Raw genomic sequence first — 22,264 nt, forward strand, 5'->3', positions numbered from 1 at the left:
TGAGTAAATTAGATTAAAACTAAAAATTAAACTAATTTATTTCATAACGAATGAAACTTCAACCTATCAAAATCCATCAGAAATGAGAACTGTAATTGATTATGTTGGGAAAATTCCCTCAAAAATGTCTCAACAAATTATTTGCTAAACTTCCACGTGTAGTGAACACACATCAACAGCAAATTGTAAAGCTGGACAATTCCTACTAAGCACTATTTAGTTGTGCTTAGTTGTTAGTTGTTGAACAGTTGATTCAGTCGAGAATGTTTGAAGTGAGAATGTTTGAAGACTGTGGCACATTTAAAGCCATTATACACTTTCGGTAAACAGTATTGTCCAAGTCCCACACTTCGTGTATCACAACTTATATATAAATAAAACAAACCTGTGAAAATTTAGGCTCAATCGGTCATTGTAGTGGTGAGAAAATAACGGGAAAACCCACTCTTGTTTCCGTGCGTTTTGCCGTGTCATGACATGTGTTTAAAAATAAATCCATAATTCTCGCTATCGAGAATTGATATTGTTTTATTGTTTTCTAAAAAAGTAAAGCATTTCATGGAACAATATTTCAAGAGAAGTCTTTCACCATCACCTTCTGTGAACCCTGTAAATTATTTGTAAATCTGTGAACATTTTTTTTCTTCTTTCTGTACCGAAAGTGTATAATGGCTTTAAAGGAATTAGTCTAATGGGCAGATGAACATACGGCAAGGTACTTACATGTACAAGGTTTAGTGCATGCATGTATATACTGGCAAGAGAGAATATTTGCTCTAATCTCTCCCATACATACTCTAACCCCTTTTCACACCAGGTCAATTTCTCAGAAACTTCCCTGGGAAAATTTGGTTAGAATTTTCATACAGGCAAAATTCCCAGAAAATTTTACCAGCCTGTCTCGGTAAGGAACCCACAAGGGATAACACCAGGGTTAACATTTAGTTCAGTGTGAAAGGAACACAGGACGGCAGGGGAGGTTGAAATTCCCCAGGTAATTCCTGGGGTCTAATCCCAGAAATTTCTTGGGGGTTTTATTTCCAGGGAATCATATATATGCAGCAAGACAAGGGCTTTATTAGACATATTTTGGTTCAAGTCCTAACTGATCAAAAACGTCAACATTCTTCAGCATGAAGAAACAAGCCACAGCTCACACTGGAATTTGTCCCAAGTCTTTTCATTTTTCAAAAGGGCACTTCCATTTTGAAACTTTGTTGGAAACTTTTGAAGGGGCACAAACAAAGGTCAAGGTAGGGGCAACGGGGGCAATGGCCTCCACGTAATGCCAAGCCTGATATATATATGTCAACTTTGTTTAACTACCATGAAAATGTAGTGCCGGACTATATGAGCACTTCAAAATTAAATGTAAGGTCATCTTGGCAAGATAAGCAACCTAGCCCCTTCCAATTGTTTGACATCCCTTGCAAATGCCTTGGCGCCCCTTAACACTCCCACATAATGTAGAGGTGCCCCTTATTAAGGAATAAGTCCTGCATGCCTTGCCCTTCAGAGTCAGAGTTTACCTGCTTATCTTATTGCATACCATACTCAAAAGACCTCAATACTATTCCATTTGCAGTTTCTCAGCCAATTAAAGTTGAGCTCTAATAAAAGCATCACTTTTGGTCAAAATCCCCCAAGCCCCCATCCTCCCACTCATGCTTGCCCCCTATGACCATCTTACGCCATCTACTCACCAGGCCGGTGGGGTATCCTGACTGGGTCTTCACAGAATCCTAGCAACGCATGCAAGAAATCCAGAATGTTCTCCAGTGGATGCGTGCTGATCATGAAGCGAAGATAACGGCGGAATTGTGATGGGTCGATCTTGAACATGCGATTCAGGCACTGCTGTCCCATCAGCCGTAACTTGTCTCCTGGTGTACAAAAAGATTCATATAAACGGGTATTCAAAATAAAGTTCAATTTCAAATTCACTTTATTATCCACAGAAATTCATATCGGCTTTTACAACAATAAGTTATGGTGCATAAGAAATTACAATCCATTAATTTTTATGTTTTGTTACTCTTATTTAAGTACAATAAATAATCACAAACTTACAAAAAAAAATGTATAAGGGGACACAAACAGTTCAAAAAGTAAACCTAAAAATGAGTTGTGACAATAAAAAAAAAATATCTCAATTGTAGGTCAATTATGTAAATATCCTGCACTGCAGGTTTTCTGGCATTACAGGTACACATTTATGTATGCTCTTGCAAGTGTGGCTTGTCGGCTTACATTCACATCATGCTGGCATTTTTTATATGTAGCTATTTTTATACCACAATTTCGACCACATAAGAGTTGAGATGGGACACTGGACTGGTGAAGTATTACAAAATTTGCTTGGGGAAACAAAAACAAAATCATTTTTTTGCAGTGTTGCCAGGCATTTTCTGATTTTCTTGAAATTCACATTTTTGGCACAAAGTGACAGCTCCATGCTATCCGATGTCTTACAGTAAACTAGACCACCAAGATGAATAATTTATTACAAAGAGCTTTATGTTTTTGGTTCATTATATCAGTTTAAAGATAGTGGACACTATTGGTAATTGGTGTATCTCAACATGTGCATAAAATAACAAACCTGTGAAAATTTGAGCTCAATTGGTGGTCGCAGTTGTGAGATAATAATGAAAGAAAAAAACACCCTTGTTACACAAATTTGTGTGCAGTTAGATGGTTGATTTCGAGACCTCAAATTCTAAATCTGAGGTCTCAAAATCAAATTCGTGGAAAATTACTTCTTTCTCGAAAACTATGTCACTTCAGAGGGAGCCGTTTCTCACAATGTTTTATACTATCAACCTCTCCCCATTACTCGCTACCAAGTAAGGTTTTATGCTAATAATTATTTTGACTAATTACCAATAGTGTCCACTGCATTTAAAAGAGCTTTATGTTTTTGGTTCATTATATAAATTTAACATCTATTAAAAAGATCTCTTTGATTTGGGTTCATATATCCTCTGCCTCATCCTCAACTACAAGATGACAATTTAATTAACTTTTCATGCCATCTCTAATCTCGTTAAAACAGCTACTATAGAGTTCGCACACAAATGCGGTCAAGTGGCTTCTAAACAGCGATTGTATTAAATTAATAATGAACAACGCAACATCACAATCTCATTACACGTCGCAGTTTACCGTCTCAGAAAATATGCAAGTAGGAAATTAACGTACCACCCCCATCATTGCCGAGGTGTTTTAATTATTCACGGAACGTTTAATTTCTTAAGAGCAGACATCAATTAGCCTTGCTTTGTTGTCCACACCTCCATTTAGGAAGTCAAGCGTTGATTATTGATTTCTATTATTGATTGGTCTGTATGAAATATGGAGCTGCCCTAGCTGGCTGGAGAGAGAGAGGTTTTTGTGTGTACACAGGCTGGGTAGGACTCTAGGAGAAGACAGGTTCTGAACCCAGGGATTGATGTCGACGATGGCAACATTTTAACTTAAAGGCACTGGACACCTTTGGTAATTGTCAAAGACCATTTTTCTCACTTGATTGTGTGTCACAACAAATGCACAAATAACAAACCTGTGACCATTTGGACTCAATTGGTCGTCGAACTTGTGAGAGAATAATGGAAGGAAAAACACCTTTGTCGCACAAGTTATTTGCTTTCAGATACATTGAATTTGAGACATCATCTGAGGTCTCTAATTCAATTCAAATATTCTAGTGAGAAATTAATTCTTTCTTAAAAACTTTAAAGGTAAAAAAAAACCTAAAATGCACAGGACACTATTAATTGTTAATATAAAAACTTACTTTGGTAACGAGCAATGGGGAGCTGTTGATAGTATAAAACATTGTGAGAAACGGCTCCCTCTGAAGTAATGTAGTTTTGAGAAAGAGGAAATTTCACACTCAATACAAGATTTCAGCTGAAGCCTTTTATTATGCATACTGATGAAAGAACACAAAGTAATGCAACAAGGGTGTTTTTTCTTTCATTATTATCTTGCAAATTTGAGCCAAAATTTTCACAGTTTGTTATTTTATGCATTATGTTTGGATACACCAAGTGAGAATACTGGTCGTTGACAACTACCAAAGGTATCCAGTGCCTTTAACTGGAAATATGACATAGATCTTTTAAGAGATGACAAATTATTTGATACATTGTGAAAAGATGTGTCATGTATGCAGTTCTGCACTTGAAGAGAGGATCGTTAAAATCCGTTTTTTTTTCTCCTGTACTTAAACCCTGGGTTTGAGAAGACAGGTTGAATCCAGGGATTGATGTCACTGCTGGCAATGTGACAACCTGCAAAAAACTTTATCTTACAATATGACATGGATCTTTTAGGAGACGAGAATATCGTCACGATACGATATTGAAAATAATATCGCCAATGCTGGTGTTGGTTTTGAAATTATCAAAATATCGTTAAAAAACAATATTTTTTTTAAAGAGGATATCTTCCAGAAAACGTTATTTTAAAACGAATTTGCCTCATAATTGCGTGGTTTTTCCTTTTACTTCGGGAACTAACACGGTAGGCTCTTTATGGGAGTCAAAAATTTGCTTCCAATAAATGGTCGACCGTGTTAGTGGACGAGGTAAAAAAAACACGCAATGTCACGTTCCCATCAGTAGAATATAATTATCCACACAAAAATGCCTCGAAAGTGCACGGTTTTCATTATATGTAGTGAACTAACACAGCACCCCATTTTGTGGAGTCAAGTTTTTGACTCCATAAAATGGCCGGCGTGTTAGTCTGCAAAAAGTGTATTGTACTGATGAGTTTTTGTGCATTACATGTTTTAGTTATTTGAGAGCGGCAGGTTAAAGTCCCGCCAAGTCACTCTTTAAAGACCTGGACACTATTGGTTATTGTCAAAGACTAATCTTCTCACTTGGTGTATCTCAACATATGCATAAAATAACAAAGCTGTGAAAATTTGAGCTAAAATGGTTGTCGAAGCTGCGAGATAATAATGAAAGAAAAAAAACACCCTTGTCACACGAAGTTGTGTGCTTTCAGATGCTTGATTTCGAGACCTCAAATTCTAAACTTGAGGTCTCAAAATCAAATTTGTTGAAAATTACTTCTTTCTCGAAAACTACGTCACTTCAGAGGGAGCTGTTTCTCACAATGTTTTTTACTATCAACCTCTTCCCATTACTCGTCACCAAGTAAGGTTTCATGCTAATAATTATTTTGAGTAATTACCAATAGTGCCCACTGCCTTTAAAGTCATTAAAAATTTACCCAGTCCCCTGTGGTTTCCCTATTTCATAGTTTTAGAGAACTAGAAACAAATGTTATTACTGATAAAAATATTGTGTATGGTTTAGTAATGGGGACCTACCTGTAGTATTTGCTGGTAGTTTTCATTAATTATTGACTACAAGAAAATTATGGTAGGGCTTGATCTGACAGCTCTTACAGTTCATATCAGCACTCCACTTTTATACAAATATACATAAGATTTACAAATCTGTGAAAAATTGGACTCAATTGGTCGTTGATTTGAGTTGCAAGAGAATAATTAAAGATGAAACACCCTTGTTACACAAATTTATGCGCTTTCAGATGCTGATTAAATGGCTTCAGGCCCAAATAAAAGGCTTCAGGCCTGGGGTTGATTTCACAAAGAGTTAGGACTAGTCTTATCTCGAGTTAAGACCAGTTACTTGCCTAACTTAGGACTATCCATGCAATTTGTATATCTCCTAGGACTAGTCCTAAACTCTTTGTGAAATCGACCCCTGAAGTCTTTTAATATTTGAGTGAGAATTTACCTCTTCCACAGAAACTATGTTACTTCAGAGGTAGCCGTTTAACAAAATATGTTATACTTTCAACAGCTCTCCATTGCTCGTTGAACCAAGTCAGTTTTTATGCGAACAATTATTTTGAGTAATTACCATTAGTGCCCAGGGCCTTTAAGAGATTTTGTGAATAATAAATGATGCTGGCCATGCAGTCTGTGAGCAACATGTATTGCTGATTAGACTTGTGGACAAGTCGTTAATTGTCTGCCGTGATGAGATAGTCTAGTTGTGGCGGTGTCGTAATGATTCAGGTTTCTGCGATTGAAGACTGCTCTCGCGAGATCGTTGCTCTCGCGCGAACTGCTGGTTTCCGACTTCTACTCCCCAATAGGAACGTAGTCGTGAGAGCAGTAGTCTACGGGGCCAGCAGTCTCGCGAGAATACAGCGGGAATCGCGGGGAGATTCGGAATAGAGATTCGGAATGCTATCACCACGACAGACATTAACGACTTGTCCACAAGTCTAATAACTGATTGGCGTACCAGCTATGGCTAGTTGGGGCGCTACCTATGTGAATGATTTATCAACCAGTGCCATGTAGGTGTTACATCAGAGTAAGGCACCATACAGAGTCATACTTGCTTCTCTGGTCTAATCAGCCAGCTAGTGAAAAAAAAATATGTACCTGCTTGTGTGAAAACATGCTCAGGCTGTGTCTTAATTGGCGGCTACTGCTAGAGCTACAGCTAGATTTCTGCGTCATCATGCGTTGAGGTATAGGACGTACTTAGAAACGCCCTTAGCAACAGCCGTAGCCGTAGCTGTAGAGGCCAATTAGGATACGGTCTTTAACCTTTTGAAATATGGTGAATACTACAGGAGTGCACTGGTTGGTTTAAAGACACTGGACACTATTGGTAATTGTCAAAGACTAGCCTTCACAGTTGGTGTATCTCAACATATACATAAAATAACAAACCTGTTACTCGTCACCAAGAAAGGTTTATGCTAATAATTATTTTGAGTAATTACCAATAGTGTCCACTGCCTTTAATTAATGTTTATGAACCATTATCAGATCATTTACAGTTTGAAACCTTTATCATTTCATATGTTGAAAACAGAAGCTGACAGAATTTCTGTGTTGATACTGATTCAAGATATGACTAAATAAACAAAGATTAGATAAAATTTACATCTGGCCTGCCTATCACACACAGGCCTTTCTGTAGGGCAACCTTTCTATGAACACCTGTCTCTGTTGAATCCAATTTTGTATTGTATTGTTAGGATTTGAGGCATTGCATGGTGAGGTATCAATATATATTTGGTTTGCTGTAACACCATGTGTGTATCTACTTGCCAGGTAGAGTTTGTTCTTAGAGAACTGTCTTTCTTGATTCTTCTACCATATTGTCTTTATTCTACTTCGTATTGTATTTGATTGTCCAAACCAACAGCGGACGAAAGACCAATTACAGGAAAGAGAGAAATAAAACTAATAAATTAATCTTTAAATTTACCTGTAGAAAAACTAAATTCATAAATGCTAAGTAGAATTGCAATTAGAAAAAACATATTTATAAAAATAAAAAAAAATATGATCAAGCTATAGGCCCATCACTGTGCTAGTTTTAACTGTACATTATACATGTATGCGAAGATCAATACAAACATAATATCCTTACTTTACCTAAAAGTTTACTTGTGTTGTGCAAGATATATTTTAGACCTATACAAATTTTGTAGACACTGTTTCTGAAAAAAAAAATTTTTATCAAGTTATTTTTTAACATCAAAATGAAGCGAGCAGTCAAAGTACTTATTTTTCAAAACTTATTCCAGCCGCGCATCCCCCCCCCCCAAAAAAAAAATAATTTAAAAAAATATTTAAAAATTATCGAGCCCTATTTCTTTGTGCCACCATAGAGCAAGGGACCAATTCTAATTTCTATAGGCAAAAGTCCATAGCAGTAATTCTTGTACTTATGCAGATAGAAGACACTAGATTACACAGCTCATGTGTAACATCTGAGGTATGTACAACCCCAACCATCTGAGCTTATCCCTTCAAAATATGTCAGCAATTATGTGAGTCACAAGCTTCTAAGACGACCCCTTGCAGAGGAATGTCCACTTAAGACATCCAGTGATCAGTATAAGACCACGGAGAGTTCCTTGAGGAGGAGCCTTGATGCTGCAAGATGACTCCATCACATCATCATTACACTCTTAAAGGAGCAAGTGTGTTCGTTTTCTTCTTGGATGGGTAAATTAATTTCCCATCCTGCATGATTTTTCCCCAACCACAAAAACAACTCTGTGCAAATGCCATCTAGACTGAAAATGGGTTCATAATCCAGGCTCCAATTTGATAGAGCTACTTAGCATAAATAGTCGCTAAGCACAATCATAATAATGCTTACAAGACTAGTTTACCAGTTGAAATACATAACGTCTTAGAGGCAAAGCCCTAATCTTCAAATAAAAAAATTACCGGTATATGAAATATGTAAGTTGTGGTGTATCCCATCATAACCATAAAACAACAAGCCTGTGAAAATTTGGGCTCAATTGGTCATCGAAGTTGCGAGAAAATGATGAAAGAAAAAACACCCTTGTTGGACGAATTTGTGTGCTTTCAGATAAGAATAAAAGACTTCTAGCTAGAAGTCTTTTATTATTTTAGTGAGAAATTAGCTCTTTCTCAAAAACTACGTTACTTCAGAGGGACGTTTCCCACAATGTTTTATATTATCAACAGCTCTCCAATGCTAGTTACCAAGTAAGTTTTGAAGTTAATATTTGTTTTGAGTAATTACCAAACGTGTACCTTCCCTTTAAGGCCTGACGTTTCGTCCCTTTAGAGTCCTTTTCATAGACTAGAAAACAAGGATTGCAAATTTACAAAATCAAATCTGGTCCAATGAAAAAACTGAGCTACATATCCTGATAGTTTTTAATGGATTTCCCCCCAAATTGGAGCACTGCACCCCCCCCCCCTATGTAACAGTGAGCTAGTATATTCAGACTTTGAAATATCAGACATTGTATTTTATTTATTCATTTATTTGTTAATATAGGTTTTCTCTGTCAAATTCGGCAAATGAGCAGCCAATTTCATTTTCATGCGCTCGAATTAAAGCTGTTTTGCCTCTCCAGTTGTTACTGCGTTTCAAATTCAGAATTTGGCCATTCAATTTTGTTTTGAGTCGAGTCAAATTCCTCAAGAAGCGTCTGTGAATTTGAATGCTGTTTTGATGAATTGTTAAATTGAGGTATTGTTTTGTTAATTCGAATGACGCAACATAACATTTGACGAATCATAAAACGAAATCGAATGACCCTTTTTTGTAGCATTCGATTTCGCGCGAAATAGAATAGCTTGTTGGTTAAATTGGCTGCTCATTTGCCGAAATTGACAGAGAAAACCTTTCCTTTTATTTATATTTTTTAAATTAACTATTTATTTACTATTTGCTTGTCTAATTTCTGGTTTTGGTTATTTTATATTGTGCTTTGTGTATACAGATTATTTATGTTTATATTTATTTCAAATTATTATCATTTTCCAAAGAGAGTATTTTATATAGTGTGTTTGCCTCCCTATGTGACTGGATTAACAGGCTTCCGAGCTACAGTGTTTAATTATACTTTTAATGATCCTGGCCATCACATTAGGGTTGTTTTGTAATTTCCTGTGCCCTTACTGTTTGTCTTGCTTTGTATTTACTTTTGTACATGTACTCATATTATCTATTTGACATACTGTCTGCTTGTATTTGTAATTGTAATTGTCTAAAGGCCAAATAAAGAATAAGAATAAGAATAAATTAATACAAGTAATCATAAATTTACCAGACGGTTGCATTACACACACACGAGTAGAGACCATCTCGAATACACGAACAGTCAACACGCATACCACCATACTTTCCTCTCTATACAAACAAACCAAAGATTTCAAATTAAACAGAAACATTTATCGCCGCACATATATACCCGATACGTGTGTCAAACTCCCTCATTAAATATTAACGCTGAGCAACATCGCATTTTCCAATCCACAAGACGAGGACAACAAAAATAGGGGGAAAAAATGAGGGGAGGTTTAGAAGAAGAAAAAATTCCCCAGGTCCAAGACCGTCACTCTGGCAACTTGGCATTTGAATGCTTCGGTCGTCAGGCGGACACTGCAGGGGAGAATGTCTGGCCATCCCCTTCTATTATTATATTACCTTTTTTTTTCTTTTTTTCTGTTATAGCGGCCTGGGTTTTCAATCAAGATTTTATCTGAAATTCAGTCAGCCATCTCTCTCTGTGCAGGAGAATACTCCCCGTAGAATTTTCAAGGGAAAGGCAATTTACTCAGCAGCCTCGGTGACAGGCTGTTTGTTGTGCATGCAGGTTTTTGCAGTATGGATAACATCGGTTTATGCATAATGATCAAGAGGAGGGCTTACATTGCTGGCTTTTGGGGAGAGTGAAATACCTCTCCTCCTCTAGTTTAAAAATAATCAACATTAAAAAATGTTGTAAGATTAGATGGTGAGGTTTTTGTGATAAATAATAAAAGTAATAACTACAACGTTTTTAGAACGATTAATATGTTTCTAAGCGCTCTAACCAGACATAAATCAGATTGACAAAACAGATGGGTTTTAAAGGCACTGGACACTATTGGTAATTTTCAAAGACCAGTCTTCTCACTTGTTGTATCTCAAAAAATACATAAAATAATTTTTTTTTTAGCTCAATTGGTCAATTGAAGTTGCGAGATAATAATGAAATAAAAAACACCCTTGTCACACGAAGTTGTGTGCTTTCAGATGGTTGATTTCGAGACCTCAAATTCTAAATCTGACTGAGGTCTCAAAATCAAATCCGAGAAAAATTACTTCTTTCTTGAAAAGTACTCCACTTCAGAGGGAGCCGTTTCTCACAATGTTTTATATTTTTTATACTACCAACCCCTCCCCATTACTCGTTATCAAGTTAGTTTTTATGGTAATAATTATTTTGAGTAATTACCAATAGTGTCCACTGCTATAAGAAATGATTTTAAAGTATCCAATGAAGGTGTCGCTCGAATGAGGGTGGGTAGCTTGCTTCAAAGTGTTGGAACTATGACAAATATAAACTAAATCACGATTAACATTTGTTTTTATTTTCAGGGATTTTGTGCACCTTTAAACGGGCTGGCTTCTTTCAATTTCTAAGCAATCAGTGATTTTAGATGTTCTTGCCAATTTCTAACAGCTATTCTTTCAGCAGTTAGCATTTGTATCTTTACCATCAGGAAGCTACCAGACTAGCCTGGTTCATACTCCCTGCGAATGCGAATGCGAACGTGATATGAACTTTGACAACAAACGTTAGCAACTAATAACTCGCGTCGGTTGACTTGTGCTCACAGGGAAAAAACAGGGATTCACAAGACGTATGAACCAGGCTTTAAGCTACTACATTTTATTTGTCACAATGAACACCCAGACCGAAGCTTCACCTTTAGTAAACCGTAATTCTAACCATTTCGTTTCACGATCCATATGGTTCAATCTCACCAACACTGGATACGTCTAGTGACAGCTACATGTGTAGATCAAATTAAAAACGACATAGAGAATGATATTTTATATACCACAGCGAGAACGATTTCACTCGGATAGCAGAGAAAAATGCTTTACAAAATGTGTCAGTTGCTACAAGAAAATCCTCATTTGCTACTGCAATATTAGCATAGTGTAGTCTAAATATTCTGCTACGCAAAACTGAGGGATGAAATTTTTAACTGGTCCAGTTTGGGGCTAATATTTTTATAAGACCTGGATTATTTATCATCAGAGCAAAATAGTACACAAAATGTGTCAGATTATACTCAAAAACAATCAATTGCAACTCACTATAAGCATTTAGTGTGCACAAAAAATAATTTGCTATACAAAACTGCACAATGAAATTTTTCATTGTACCAAATTGGGGCTAATTTTATTGTTAGACCTGGAATGTCTATCATCACAGCAAAATGCTACACAAAATGTGTCGGTTGCTACTCTGAAACCGTCATTTTCTACTGAAATATTAACATTTATAGTGTGCACAAAAAATGCAATTTAGTCTAAATATTTGCTTTACAAAACTGCACAATGAAAACATTCAGTGTATCAGATTGGGGTTAATATTTTTAAAAGACCTGGATTATTTATCATCAGAGTGGAATGCTACACAAAATGTGTCGGTTGCTGCTCAAAAATCATCATTTTTTTTCCATTTTTAGTCTAAATACTCTGCTATACAAACTGCTGCATGAAATTGTCCCCATACCATACCAGACTGGGCTTAATACTTTTTAGTAGACCTGGATTATTTATCATCAGCGATAGTTGTTCTCCATGTGAATAAAATGCAAAACTGTGCCGTGCGTCTGCTTGTTCATTTGATGGTAATAATTACACATTTGTATCTCATGCTTCAATGCTTTTTAGTCAGTGCTTTTTCATGGCCCAACTCACATTACTTAAGACTTGGAAACAATGGCGTATGATAATTACGTTATCACACACACACACACACACACATTTTATCAATTTTTCAAATTTAAAGAGCCATGCTCTTTAAATTTTAAAAATATTCCGCCTAGAATTTACCATAACATGGAGGGGAATTTTATCTTCATAAATAAATATTACCTTGCATGTAATAAATACCACAGCACAGTTTATAACCAAGGCAGTGATCAAACTAAACAGCAGGTACTGCTGTTAAAATGCAGGCCTGACACTTCACGGAGGCAATGAAGGCAATTGCCTCCATGCCCCCTGATGCTCGTTGCCTCGGTGCCCTTCAAATGCTCAAGTAGAAGTTTACAGTTTGTCTCATAGGGTGCCCTTTACCAAGGAGAGACTGCCTTGGTGCCCTTGCCCTTTCAAAAACGAAGCAAACAGTCTGAAAATGTGTACAATGACTGTACATATTTTAGTTCTGAATTTGATCCTTTTGACTTTGTTGGTAGTGCATTTAAATAAGGTCTGAGGTTACAATTTTCTTTTATTGCCAAGCATTTTAGGCAAATAATGTACTATGTAACTGGAACTGGAGTGATTATTTCTAAGGTGTTATTTGCAAGCTCTCCTTTCAACATATTTTACAATTAATAAAAAAATCAGCAGAAAGTGCTAGGTTCTGGCATGTCACCATAATATTTATAAAAACATTTCATTCCCCACAGGTTTTTAAATTAATTTGTTAACTTGTTTTACTTGTATTTAACAGTATTCCCTAGTTTACAATTATTTAACTAAATTTACCTTCATCATCCAACTCAAATCTCGAAGAGTCTGTAATATAATAATTAAATTCATTTATTACATGCCTGACATTTAACACTCAATATGAAAATGTTTTTTCTTATCTGTTGATTTTTTTTTTACTTGATAAGGATGCTCTTTATTTAATGACAACATTTGATAAATTTCAGTGATTTACAAATTACAAACTGTGGATTTGATTTGCCTTCTTCGCCTTGTTGCAATTGTGTATTATTAAGCATGCAGTACCCTTCCTCATTTGATCAATAGATGAATCAGCTTGATGAATAATACACTACCGCCACTCAAGGGTAATTGTGCAGACTAATTAGGCTCATATTGCCTAACTAGTTAATGTCCAATATTGGACATTAACGCACAAGTCTACAAAATATAGCACTTTGGTATTTTGTTTTTCAAATAGGAGACTTTCCAACGCTAGGTGGCAGCAGACATACCGGGTAAATTTCCATTGTTTACGTAGTTCTGAACATGCGCATAATTCTGAGAACAATGGATTTACCCGGTAAGTCTGCTGCCCTCTATCGTCCCAGAAAGTCTCCCATTGTTACCTACATGCAGTAAATTTATTGTTAAGGCCAAGTAAAAAAAAAAACATGTTTCGCGTCCCCGCCTGCTTCCTTTTTACAGGCCGCCTCCTTTTTAATTTTTTTTTATTTTTTAAATAGGGTCATTTTAAATGATCTCAGCAAAAACAATCTGAATGTCTTGTCTGAATGCCTCGACTAACTTGTTTCATTTATGTTTTGTGTATTTCAGCAGTAGAAAAAACAATGGATATTTGACATTTTAACAAAGAATGGCGGCCATCTTAAAATAAAAAATAAAAAATAAAAAGCCCCTCTTCCTCCTTTTTTTGAAAAACCCGGACGTGAAACATGTTGTTTTTTTTACTCGGCCTCATGTACATGTATGCTGTGCCCAATGTCATAGCACTGCTTAACAGCCGATTTTGTGCTTACTGCGCGATTTCCATTTCACAGCGCTGCAAACCGTTAGCACACAAAAAGACATGCTAACCTTCCGGCGCTTACCGCACGAAAATAAATGACGTCAAAATGCAAACCCATGATGGTAGTTGGCCAACATGGCTGCCCATCTTTTCTGCTAGTCTATGAAATACGCTTGCACCTTAGCAAATTTTTCTGCTACAGTAAGCACGAAAATGTGCTCATCGTTAAGCAGCGCTTTGAAATTAGGCCCAGTATCAACTGATCTGGCACACTGCAATTTAGTACTTTGTATTTTGTTGTATTATTTTATAACTATTCAAATTGACTGTGCATTTAATGCATAAAATGCAGTATATTTACTGTCTGGGGAGGGGCTCTTATGTAAACCAGTTTCAACTGATCTGGTATTCTCCAATTGGACACCAATGCACACAGCCATTTAGTACTTTGTATTCTGTTATAACTATTCAAACTGAACTGTGCATTATGCATAAAGTAAAATGTAGTAAACTTTTTGTGCATGTTTGCAGTGCTCTAATATTAATAATGGAAACCAGTTTTAACTAATTTGGTAATTTCTCCGAGTTGATTTGGTATTCTCTCAAGGTAATTGTGCAGAATAATACTATTCATCCAAATACTACCTATTGCTGGACACCAATGCACACTGCAATTTACTACTTTGTATTTTCTTTACTAATCAAATTTAACTGTGCATTATGCACAAATGCAGTAGATTTATTGTTCCTTCAGGGCTCTAATGCAAACCAGTTTCAACTGATTTGGTATTCTCTGACTTAAATGTGAGGTCGTTTTTTGTTTTTTTGTCAATGTAATGCCCATTACCAGGAAAACCACAATAAATGTCGCCTGTAAATTATTCATTTTAATAAAGAGACAACTTATTGAGAAAGGAAGAATCTGCTAATTTTTTTTTCAACAACAACTTATTCTGAATTTAAGGCCTTTAGTTTGTCTACAATTTTATTTAAAATTCTTCTATTCAAATTTCTGTTAGTGTTTTTATTGGATCTTCAAACAAAAAACATGTGATACATTCCAATTACAATCTAAACAAAATAATGCTTAGATCTTCTTAAAAAAAAGGGGTATTAACAAAAATATTGAATACAATTTAATTTGAATCACACACTAAAATGCATATAAATAATCATTCCGCTGCCTATTATGTACCTGTCTTATATTTCAAAATTGTTGTTTTCTCTAAGAATCTCTTCCATTAAGTGGGTACATGTACGATAACCCTGATTGATCCATCCATCAGATCACAAAAATGTCCTTCCCTGAACGTCTCCTTAGTCTCCGTAAAGGTCAGTTCTTAAAATAACAACAGACCCCTACTATAAAAACAAGCGTCAACATGCCGAGAGTAACATGTATAAAATGCTAACATAACAAGACAAACTGGGCACGAGACTACACAACGTATGACGACAGGCCTGATACTTCACTGAGGCAGGATAGAGCTGCTTTTAAGCACAAAACGTAGCTAAGCACGAACAAAATTATGCTTACCAGAATACGGTTACCAGCCAAATTACCATGTCACAATTTGTGACTGGTACCTTGCTAAGCAGAGCATTAATAAGCAATATTATGTGCATAAGCAGCTCTATGAAATTTTGCCCTGGGCACAGACTTGCCTATTACATAATACGTACGACTACAGGCCTGATACTTCACGGGGCGGAGGCAACAAAGAAGGTTGCCTCTATGCCCCCTGGTCATTGCCTTGGTGCCCTTGAAATGCTTCAGATAGAAATAAAAAATTTCCTCATAGGGTCCCGTTTACCAAGGAGAAAATAAATGCATTGGTGCCTTTGCCCTTTCAAAAACGAAGCATACAGACTATTTTATATGTATGACACATTACAGCACATAGCACGAATCTGGTCCCAAACTTTGTGTATTGCAAATCAAAAAATTGTCGAGCCGTGAAGCGTTACACCATCATTCATGCATCGTGTCCGTAGCCAGCATTTCAGCGCTCTATTATTTAATTAATCATTCAGGGGGGGGGGGGGTACACGGCAAGCGAGTAGGGATGTGCAGTGGACCGACCGTTGCTTAATTTAAAATGTATTACGCTGGGAATATGGGGACCGGTCGAAAGTGTACTCTAGTGTTAAATGCAGGTTTGAAGGAGAAGTGCAATGTACAATGTATAGGTTTGAATAAAATATGTCTGGGTTTTTAAAGGATTAATGAGGGTTACGCATCTTCAATGGATGTTATGGTCACCCCTATATTTCCAGAGCTCTTATTTATTTTGTACATCATGTTCGTTTTGTATGTTATTTTGTAAATGTTTGTTTTGTATGGTATTTTGTAAATATTTGTTATGTATGTTTTTTTTTGTGTTAGGTTTTTTGTTTGTTGCCTAAAACATGTTTGATTCACACAATTGAATGCTCGAACTTTGTATCTACTTAAAGTTTACTGTTAGTTTTTCTGTGTTGTTTCCTAATAAATTGTGTTATTTGGCGAGTTTTTTGTTAGTGCTTAAACATTGTTAATGGACAAGGCCCAATTTCATGGAGCTGCTTAAGCACAAAATTTTGCTTTAAGCAAACAAATCTTTGCTCAGTAAAATCATGTTATGGGCCAAGACTCCACTCAATTGTTATGCTCTGCAAACAACAGCTAAATACCAGTCACAAGCAATGTATGTGGCATGGAATTTTGGCCAGTAAAATGTGTAAAAAAAGCAAGCTATTTTCGTGCTTAAGCAAATGTTTTGCTTCAGAAGCTCAATGAAATTTGGCCCAGAACATGTAGTGTGAAATGAAATATTTTTAAACAATGATTTTGCAATTCGATTTTGACTGTAACTGTTGATATGGTCCCTACCTTCTATCTTTACTGCAATTTTTTTTATTTAGGAAAACGGGTAGTCATAAGTAGGACTTCACACAGGCATTTATTCCGACTTAGCAAATTGAAATAAAATTTATGTTATTATCAGCCAGGGTCTCAAATTTAAAATGGACTGCATTTTTCAACTCAATACTACACGTATTACCTCACCGTGTAAATAATTACACTTTTTTTTTGCATTTTTACCATCGTCCATTTGGTTGGTAATTTGTTTACAACAGCTAATTCTATTTACTCTAAATACTTAAACCTGTAATTCAAAACACAAAATTCTCATGTTGACTTTCAGTCCGATCAATATGTTTCAATTCTGTTTATGACAGTATACTTGCCCATAAACTAAGAATAATTTGATCAATGTTAAAAACAGCTACTCAAAAAACTGATGCCACGCTCACCATGTTGGTGGTCATTAGGTTCACGTGTATTCGTGTAAACGCCTAAAATGCGCACTTCACTGAATAACATACGTTCTATTTCTATGGTCAATACGCACAAATTTACCACAACTTTACAGGGTTGTATAGCATTGTGTCCGCCACATCTCAAAAAGGCTTACGTAATTTTGTGAGTGTTTCAGAAAACTGTTCAGAAACCAATGAAAGAGTCAAATTACATGTTGAATATCCTCTTATACTTTGAGGAACTGCAAAAAAATAATCAGTTGCCTGATAGTTCAACCCTCACAGAGTTTTCTCGAAGGCTACATGAAAACACCATTATCATAAACAGATTCACAAACTTGTGTAATAGAAGAAGGCAAGTGGAAATAGATGCTAGATATATTAAATGAAAGCGTACAGAGAAAGCAGGAGATGAACAAAAGGGAAGAAAGGTAACAAAAAGTTGTTTTCAAATGTACTATGCCTTTAAGCTTAAAGACACTGGACACTATTGGTAATTGTCAAAGACCAGTGTTTCTCACTCGGTGTATCTCAACATATGCATGAAATAACTAACCTGTGAAAATTTGAGCTCAATTGGTTGTCGAAGTTGCAAGATAATAATGAAAGAAAAGACACCCTTGTCACACGAAGTTGTGTGCGTTTAGATGGTTGATTTCGAGAGAAATCAAATTCGTGGAAAATTACTTCTTTCTCGAAACCTACGTCACTTCAGAGGGAGCCGTTTCTCACAATGTTTTATACCATCAACCTCTCCCCATTACTCGTTACCAAGTGAGGTTTGAAGCTGATAATTATTTTGAGTAATTACCAATAGTGTCCACTGCCTTTAACAGTGTACAACCTGTATATTAATGAGTCAACTTCAAGTGTAATAAAAAATCAATCATAGGAGATAATATTCAATTTACATCACTGGAAGTGATATTAGGCTGTATATTGACTGCGCATCGGCCATGTTTACTTGAATTAAAATATTATAATCTTATTTGCATAGTATGAGATATCAATTACAGACGCTAGGAGGCTTGAATTCATGTCAACTGTACTGTCTTAAAGGTGTAGACTCATCACATTTTTCTTTAAAGGGTCTGGATACTTTTTACACAATGTTCACAGATACACAATAAACAGTTTGAAGATAATTTCGGTAGAAAGCTTTCCTTAATAACATTACTTGCTGAGGTGCTGTAGTTTTTGAGAAATGAGTAAAACAATGTCACAGAAATTATTGTTGTGACTTGTTTTTATTCTTCTCATTTCTCAAAAACTACAGCACCTCAGCAAGTAATATCTTATGGGAAGCTTTCGACTTTCATTATCTTCAAACTGTTGTAAGTTTAATGCAAATCTGTGGCCACTGTGTAAAAAGTTGCTTTTTTTTACCAGGTTTTGAATTTGCTTTTGTTTTAATATTCCACAATTGTATGATTTCATTAGCCTTTGGTGTGCAATCTCCATTTTTGTAATAATTATATTTTAACTATATTTTTATTGTTTGCAGGGATCTGGTTGTACACCTTATTCGATCTCAGTTTTTGTTGTTGCTTCGTATGGCGAGTGTACTGCACAGATTTTGTCTGCGTATATGAAAAAATGTCTCATCCCTCCTCCCCATCATGCTGTCAGAATGCACACTAGACAGTCGCATCCCGACTGACAAGGAGAAAATGGAATGAATTAATGCTCCCACTGACAGCTCCAGCCACACATATCAATCTCCATGTTAATGGCGTGAGCGTCGAGCCTGTCAAAAAACCCATGCTTAGTCGTCTTGTTTAACGCTCCGCGGCGTCAGCTTGGCTGAGGGTGACGTGTGAGTACAGGTACTTTATGGTGGGATAGACACCTAGGCCTAGCCTCCTATATAATCAATTCAACACACAGGGGTTTCAAGCCAGAATGATATTCTCATTGTTTTTGTAATCTTCACACCCCGTATGTATAATGTAATACGTGGACAGTGTGAGTGAACTTTACATGTATATTGTTCTTAATATACAAAGGCGTAGTTGACCATTGATTTCCCATTTATAAACCTAACCATCTGGTTTTTTTTTTCAATAAACCTGATAAAAAAAGCAACTGGTGTTGTGTATTTCATTAAAAAAAGAGGTTGTTTTGGGTTCAAGAGAATATCTGTTAAAGGAACACGTTGCCTTGGATCGGTCGAGTTGGTCTTTGAAAGCATTTGAAACCGTTTGTTATGAAATGCATATGGTGAGAAAGATGTTTTAAAAGTAGAATATAATGAAAGTATCAATCAAAACTGCACAGTTTTCCTTTTACGTCGCGAACTAACACGGTCGGTCATTTATGGGAGTCAAAGTTTTGACTCCCAAAAATGGCCGATCGTGTTTGTCGATGAGTTAATACGAAACCACGCAATTTCGAGGCATATTTGTGTAGATCATTGTACTCTACTTTTACAACATCTTTCTAACCATATCAATTTTATAACAAACAGTTACAGGACGCTTTTCAAAGACCAACTCGACCAATCCAAGGCAACGTGTTCCTTTAAAATTGCAAGTTATTTTTTTCTCCCATATCAGAGGAGAAGCAAACTGAAATAACAATAAACTTAACTTTTTTGAAATCTAAAACATTGGTTTGTTTTGAGTTGTTTTGTAGTTATCAAAAAAAACTTTTTTTTAATAGATGTTAATTTTGCATCAGGGGGTAAAGAATCAAATTTGTTTTATACCCTTACACTGATTGATGTGCATTGAGCACTGTATACTCGGTACTTTCACCATGTATTTTTATCAGCAATATAATACGGTATTTTTTCAATAAAAGTACATTCAAGAGACTCATGAAGTCAAGTATTCCTCAAGAGGCATAAACTACCAGCAGCTAACTGGGTTCAATCCAAAAATCCAGACTGATATTCCCATTTTGTGAGGGTGACGTGTTAGTACAGCTGTCGATTTCACTAAACCCTAACTTAGGATTAATCCCAGGACTTTGGACGAGTTAAGTTCAGTATTCTAAACATTAGAACGCATTGAAACCATCCTAAGTTGGGACCAGTTACTCGTTCTAACTCGAGATTAAGATTAATCCTAGCATTTCATGAAATCGGCTGCAGGTACTTTATGGTGGGATAGACACCTATCCTTCTCTAATCAATTCAACGCACAGGGGTTTGAGCCAGAATTATATTCGCATTGTTTTTGCAATCTTCACACCTCATGTGTAGAATATAATACGTGGACAGTGTCAGTGAACTATTGTTCTCTATAAAGGCGTCGTTGATCATTGATTTTCCATATATAAACCTAACCATCTGCTTTTTAACTATAAACCTGATCAAAAAAGCAACTGGTTTATTATTTCATAATGAAAAAAGGTTGTTTGGGTTCAAGAGAATATCGGTTAAATAATTTATTGTACTTTGTTTTTTGCCCATATCAGACATTCAAGCAAACTGAAAAAAAAATCCAAAATGTTGGTTTGTTTTGAGTTGTTTTGTGATTATCTTAAAACAAAAAGAACTCCTACCCCCCCCCCAAAAAAACAAAAAAAAAAATTAATAATAATAATAATAATAATAATAAAATAATGAATCAACGATTTATAGTTCGAATTTACCATTGTAATGAGTGAATCTACTCTCTGAAAAAATTACTGTAAATTTAGCTCATAAATAAATACAGAGAAAAATACAATAATATTTTAAAATTTGACGAACCGCTATCACTGTATTACAGTAATGGATTTTTAGTTTTAAAATGACACTATAGCTGCTTACTATACAATTAGTTGTTCATAAAAATCCAGGGCCAAATTTAATGAGGCTGAAAGCAGAAAACACAAAGCAGGTCCTTACATGTAGTCCATCTAAAGCTGTTAAGCAGACAACTCTGAAATGAGTTGGGTACCAGTCACATCAATGATACGGTATTGTGACTGGTAACATATTTTTGCTAAGCACTAGTTTTTCTGTGCTTAGCAAATTTTGAACTTAAACACTTTATGAAATTGGGCCCAGTTTGCAAGAATTTGAACTCTATGGCATTTTTGGCTGGTAATTTGTTTATGCTAAGCAAGATTCTGAATTTGAACTCTATGGCAATTTTGGCTGGTAATATGTTTATGCTAAGCAAGATTCTTCTGAGCTAAGCAAATGTGTGCGTTTACATGTATTTCTGACAGCTGTGTTTCCCTGACGAACTGTGACAGAGATGGTAAATGTTAAAATTGACAAGCAAAGGTAAATTTATGCAGTCTGCAAAAAGAATGCAGCGCTATCACAAATGCATGACGCTTCCGTGTACAAATCCAAATTGTGAGTTCTCTTTGGAATTTTAGCTTGTAAATGCCGGGAATAATTTTTTTATTATAGATCTGCACATCTCGAGAAAAGTACATTCAAGACTTTGCAGATAACTACCAGGAAATAACTGTTTGAGCTTTAGTGAGCCTATTGTATGTAGAGTAAATCAATTGTACTTTGTAAAAAATGAATAGGTTTAGATGAACTTAAAATCCAATTTGAAAAATGTTGAAAATGAACATTGAAAACAAAATTTTACAAAAAGGTCCGCCTTTTTAAATGTCTTATTAAGCTGACATTCAAATGCAGGTCAGGTTCTTTTTTTTTAATAGTGGTGTCTTGCATTGCCTTCCACGCCTAGGGCCCCGGTTCGAATCCCACCGCGGGCACTATGTCCCTACTTGACTGCAGAATGGGTTTGCCATGAGATAATTCTCTGGGGTTTTCCAGCCACATCTAAAACTGAAACTTCTTTATTGTGTTCTCTCTTCCGGTTTGGCTCTAATAAGAGCAATGAGAACTAATCCAATCCCATATGTACAGTTGAATGTACTGCTCAATGTATAGACCTAAACAGTCTGGCATGCATTTAAAAGCCAATTTCAGCTCAAGCAGTTTTCACCGTGTTCAGTTTCATTGTAATTG

The 22,264-nt window shown here is 35.8% G+C and overlaps 1 protein-coding gene across 6 annotated transcripts in view; it reads right to left on the bottom strand.

Moving 5' to 3' along the window:
* The window catches only part of LOC117298266 (protein unc-80 homolog), a 123,862-nt gene that overhangs the window by 88,534 nt on the left and 13,064 nt on the right, over window positions 1-22,264 (bottom strand). For all 6 annotated transcript variants that reach the window (XM_033781413.1, XM_033781415.1, XM_033781416.1 and 3 more), the window contains exon 4: window positions 1,704-1,883. In XM_033781413.1, the coding sequence (XP_033637304.1) occupies window positions 1,704-1,883 (180 nt within the window). The remainder of the gene's footprint in view (window positions 1-1,703; window positions 1,884-22,264) is intronic.

The sequence above is a fragment of the Asterias rubens genome, chromosome 13, assembly GCF_902459465.1.
Source record: "Asterias rubens chromosome 13, eAstRub1.3, whole genome shotgun sequence".
Lineage (NCBI taxonomy): Eukaryota > Metazoa > Echinodermata > Asteroidea > Forcipulatida > Asteriidae > Asterias > Asterias rubens.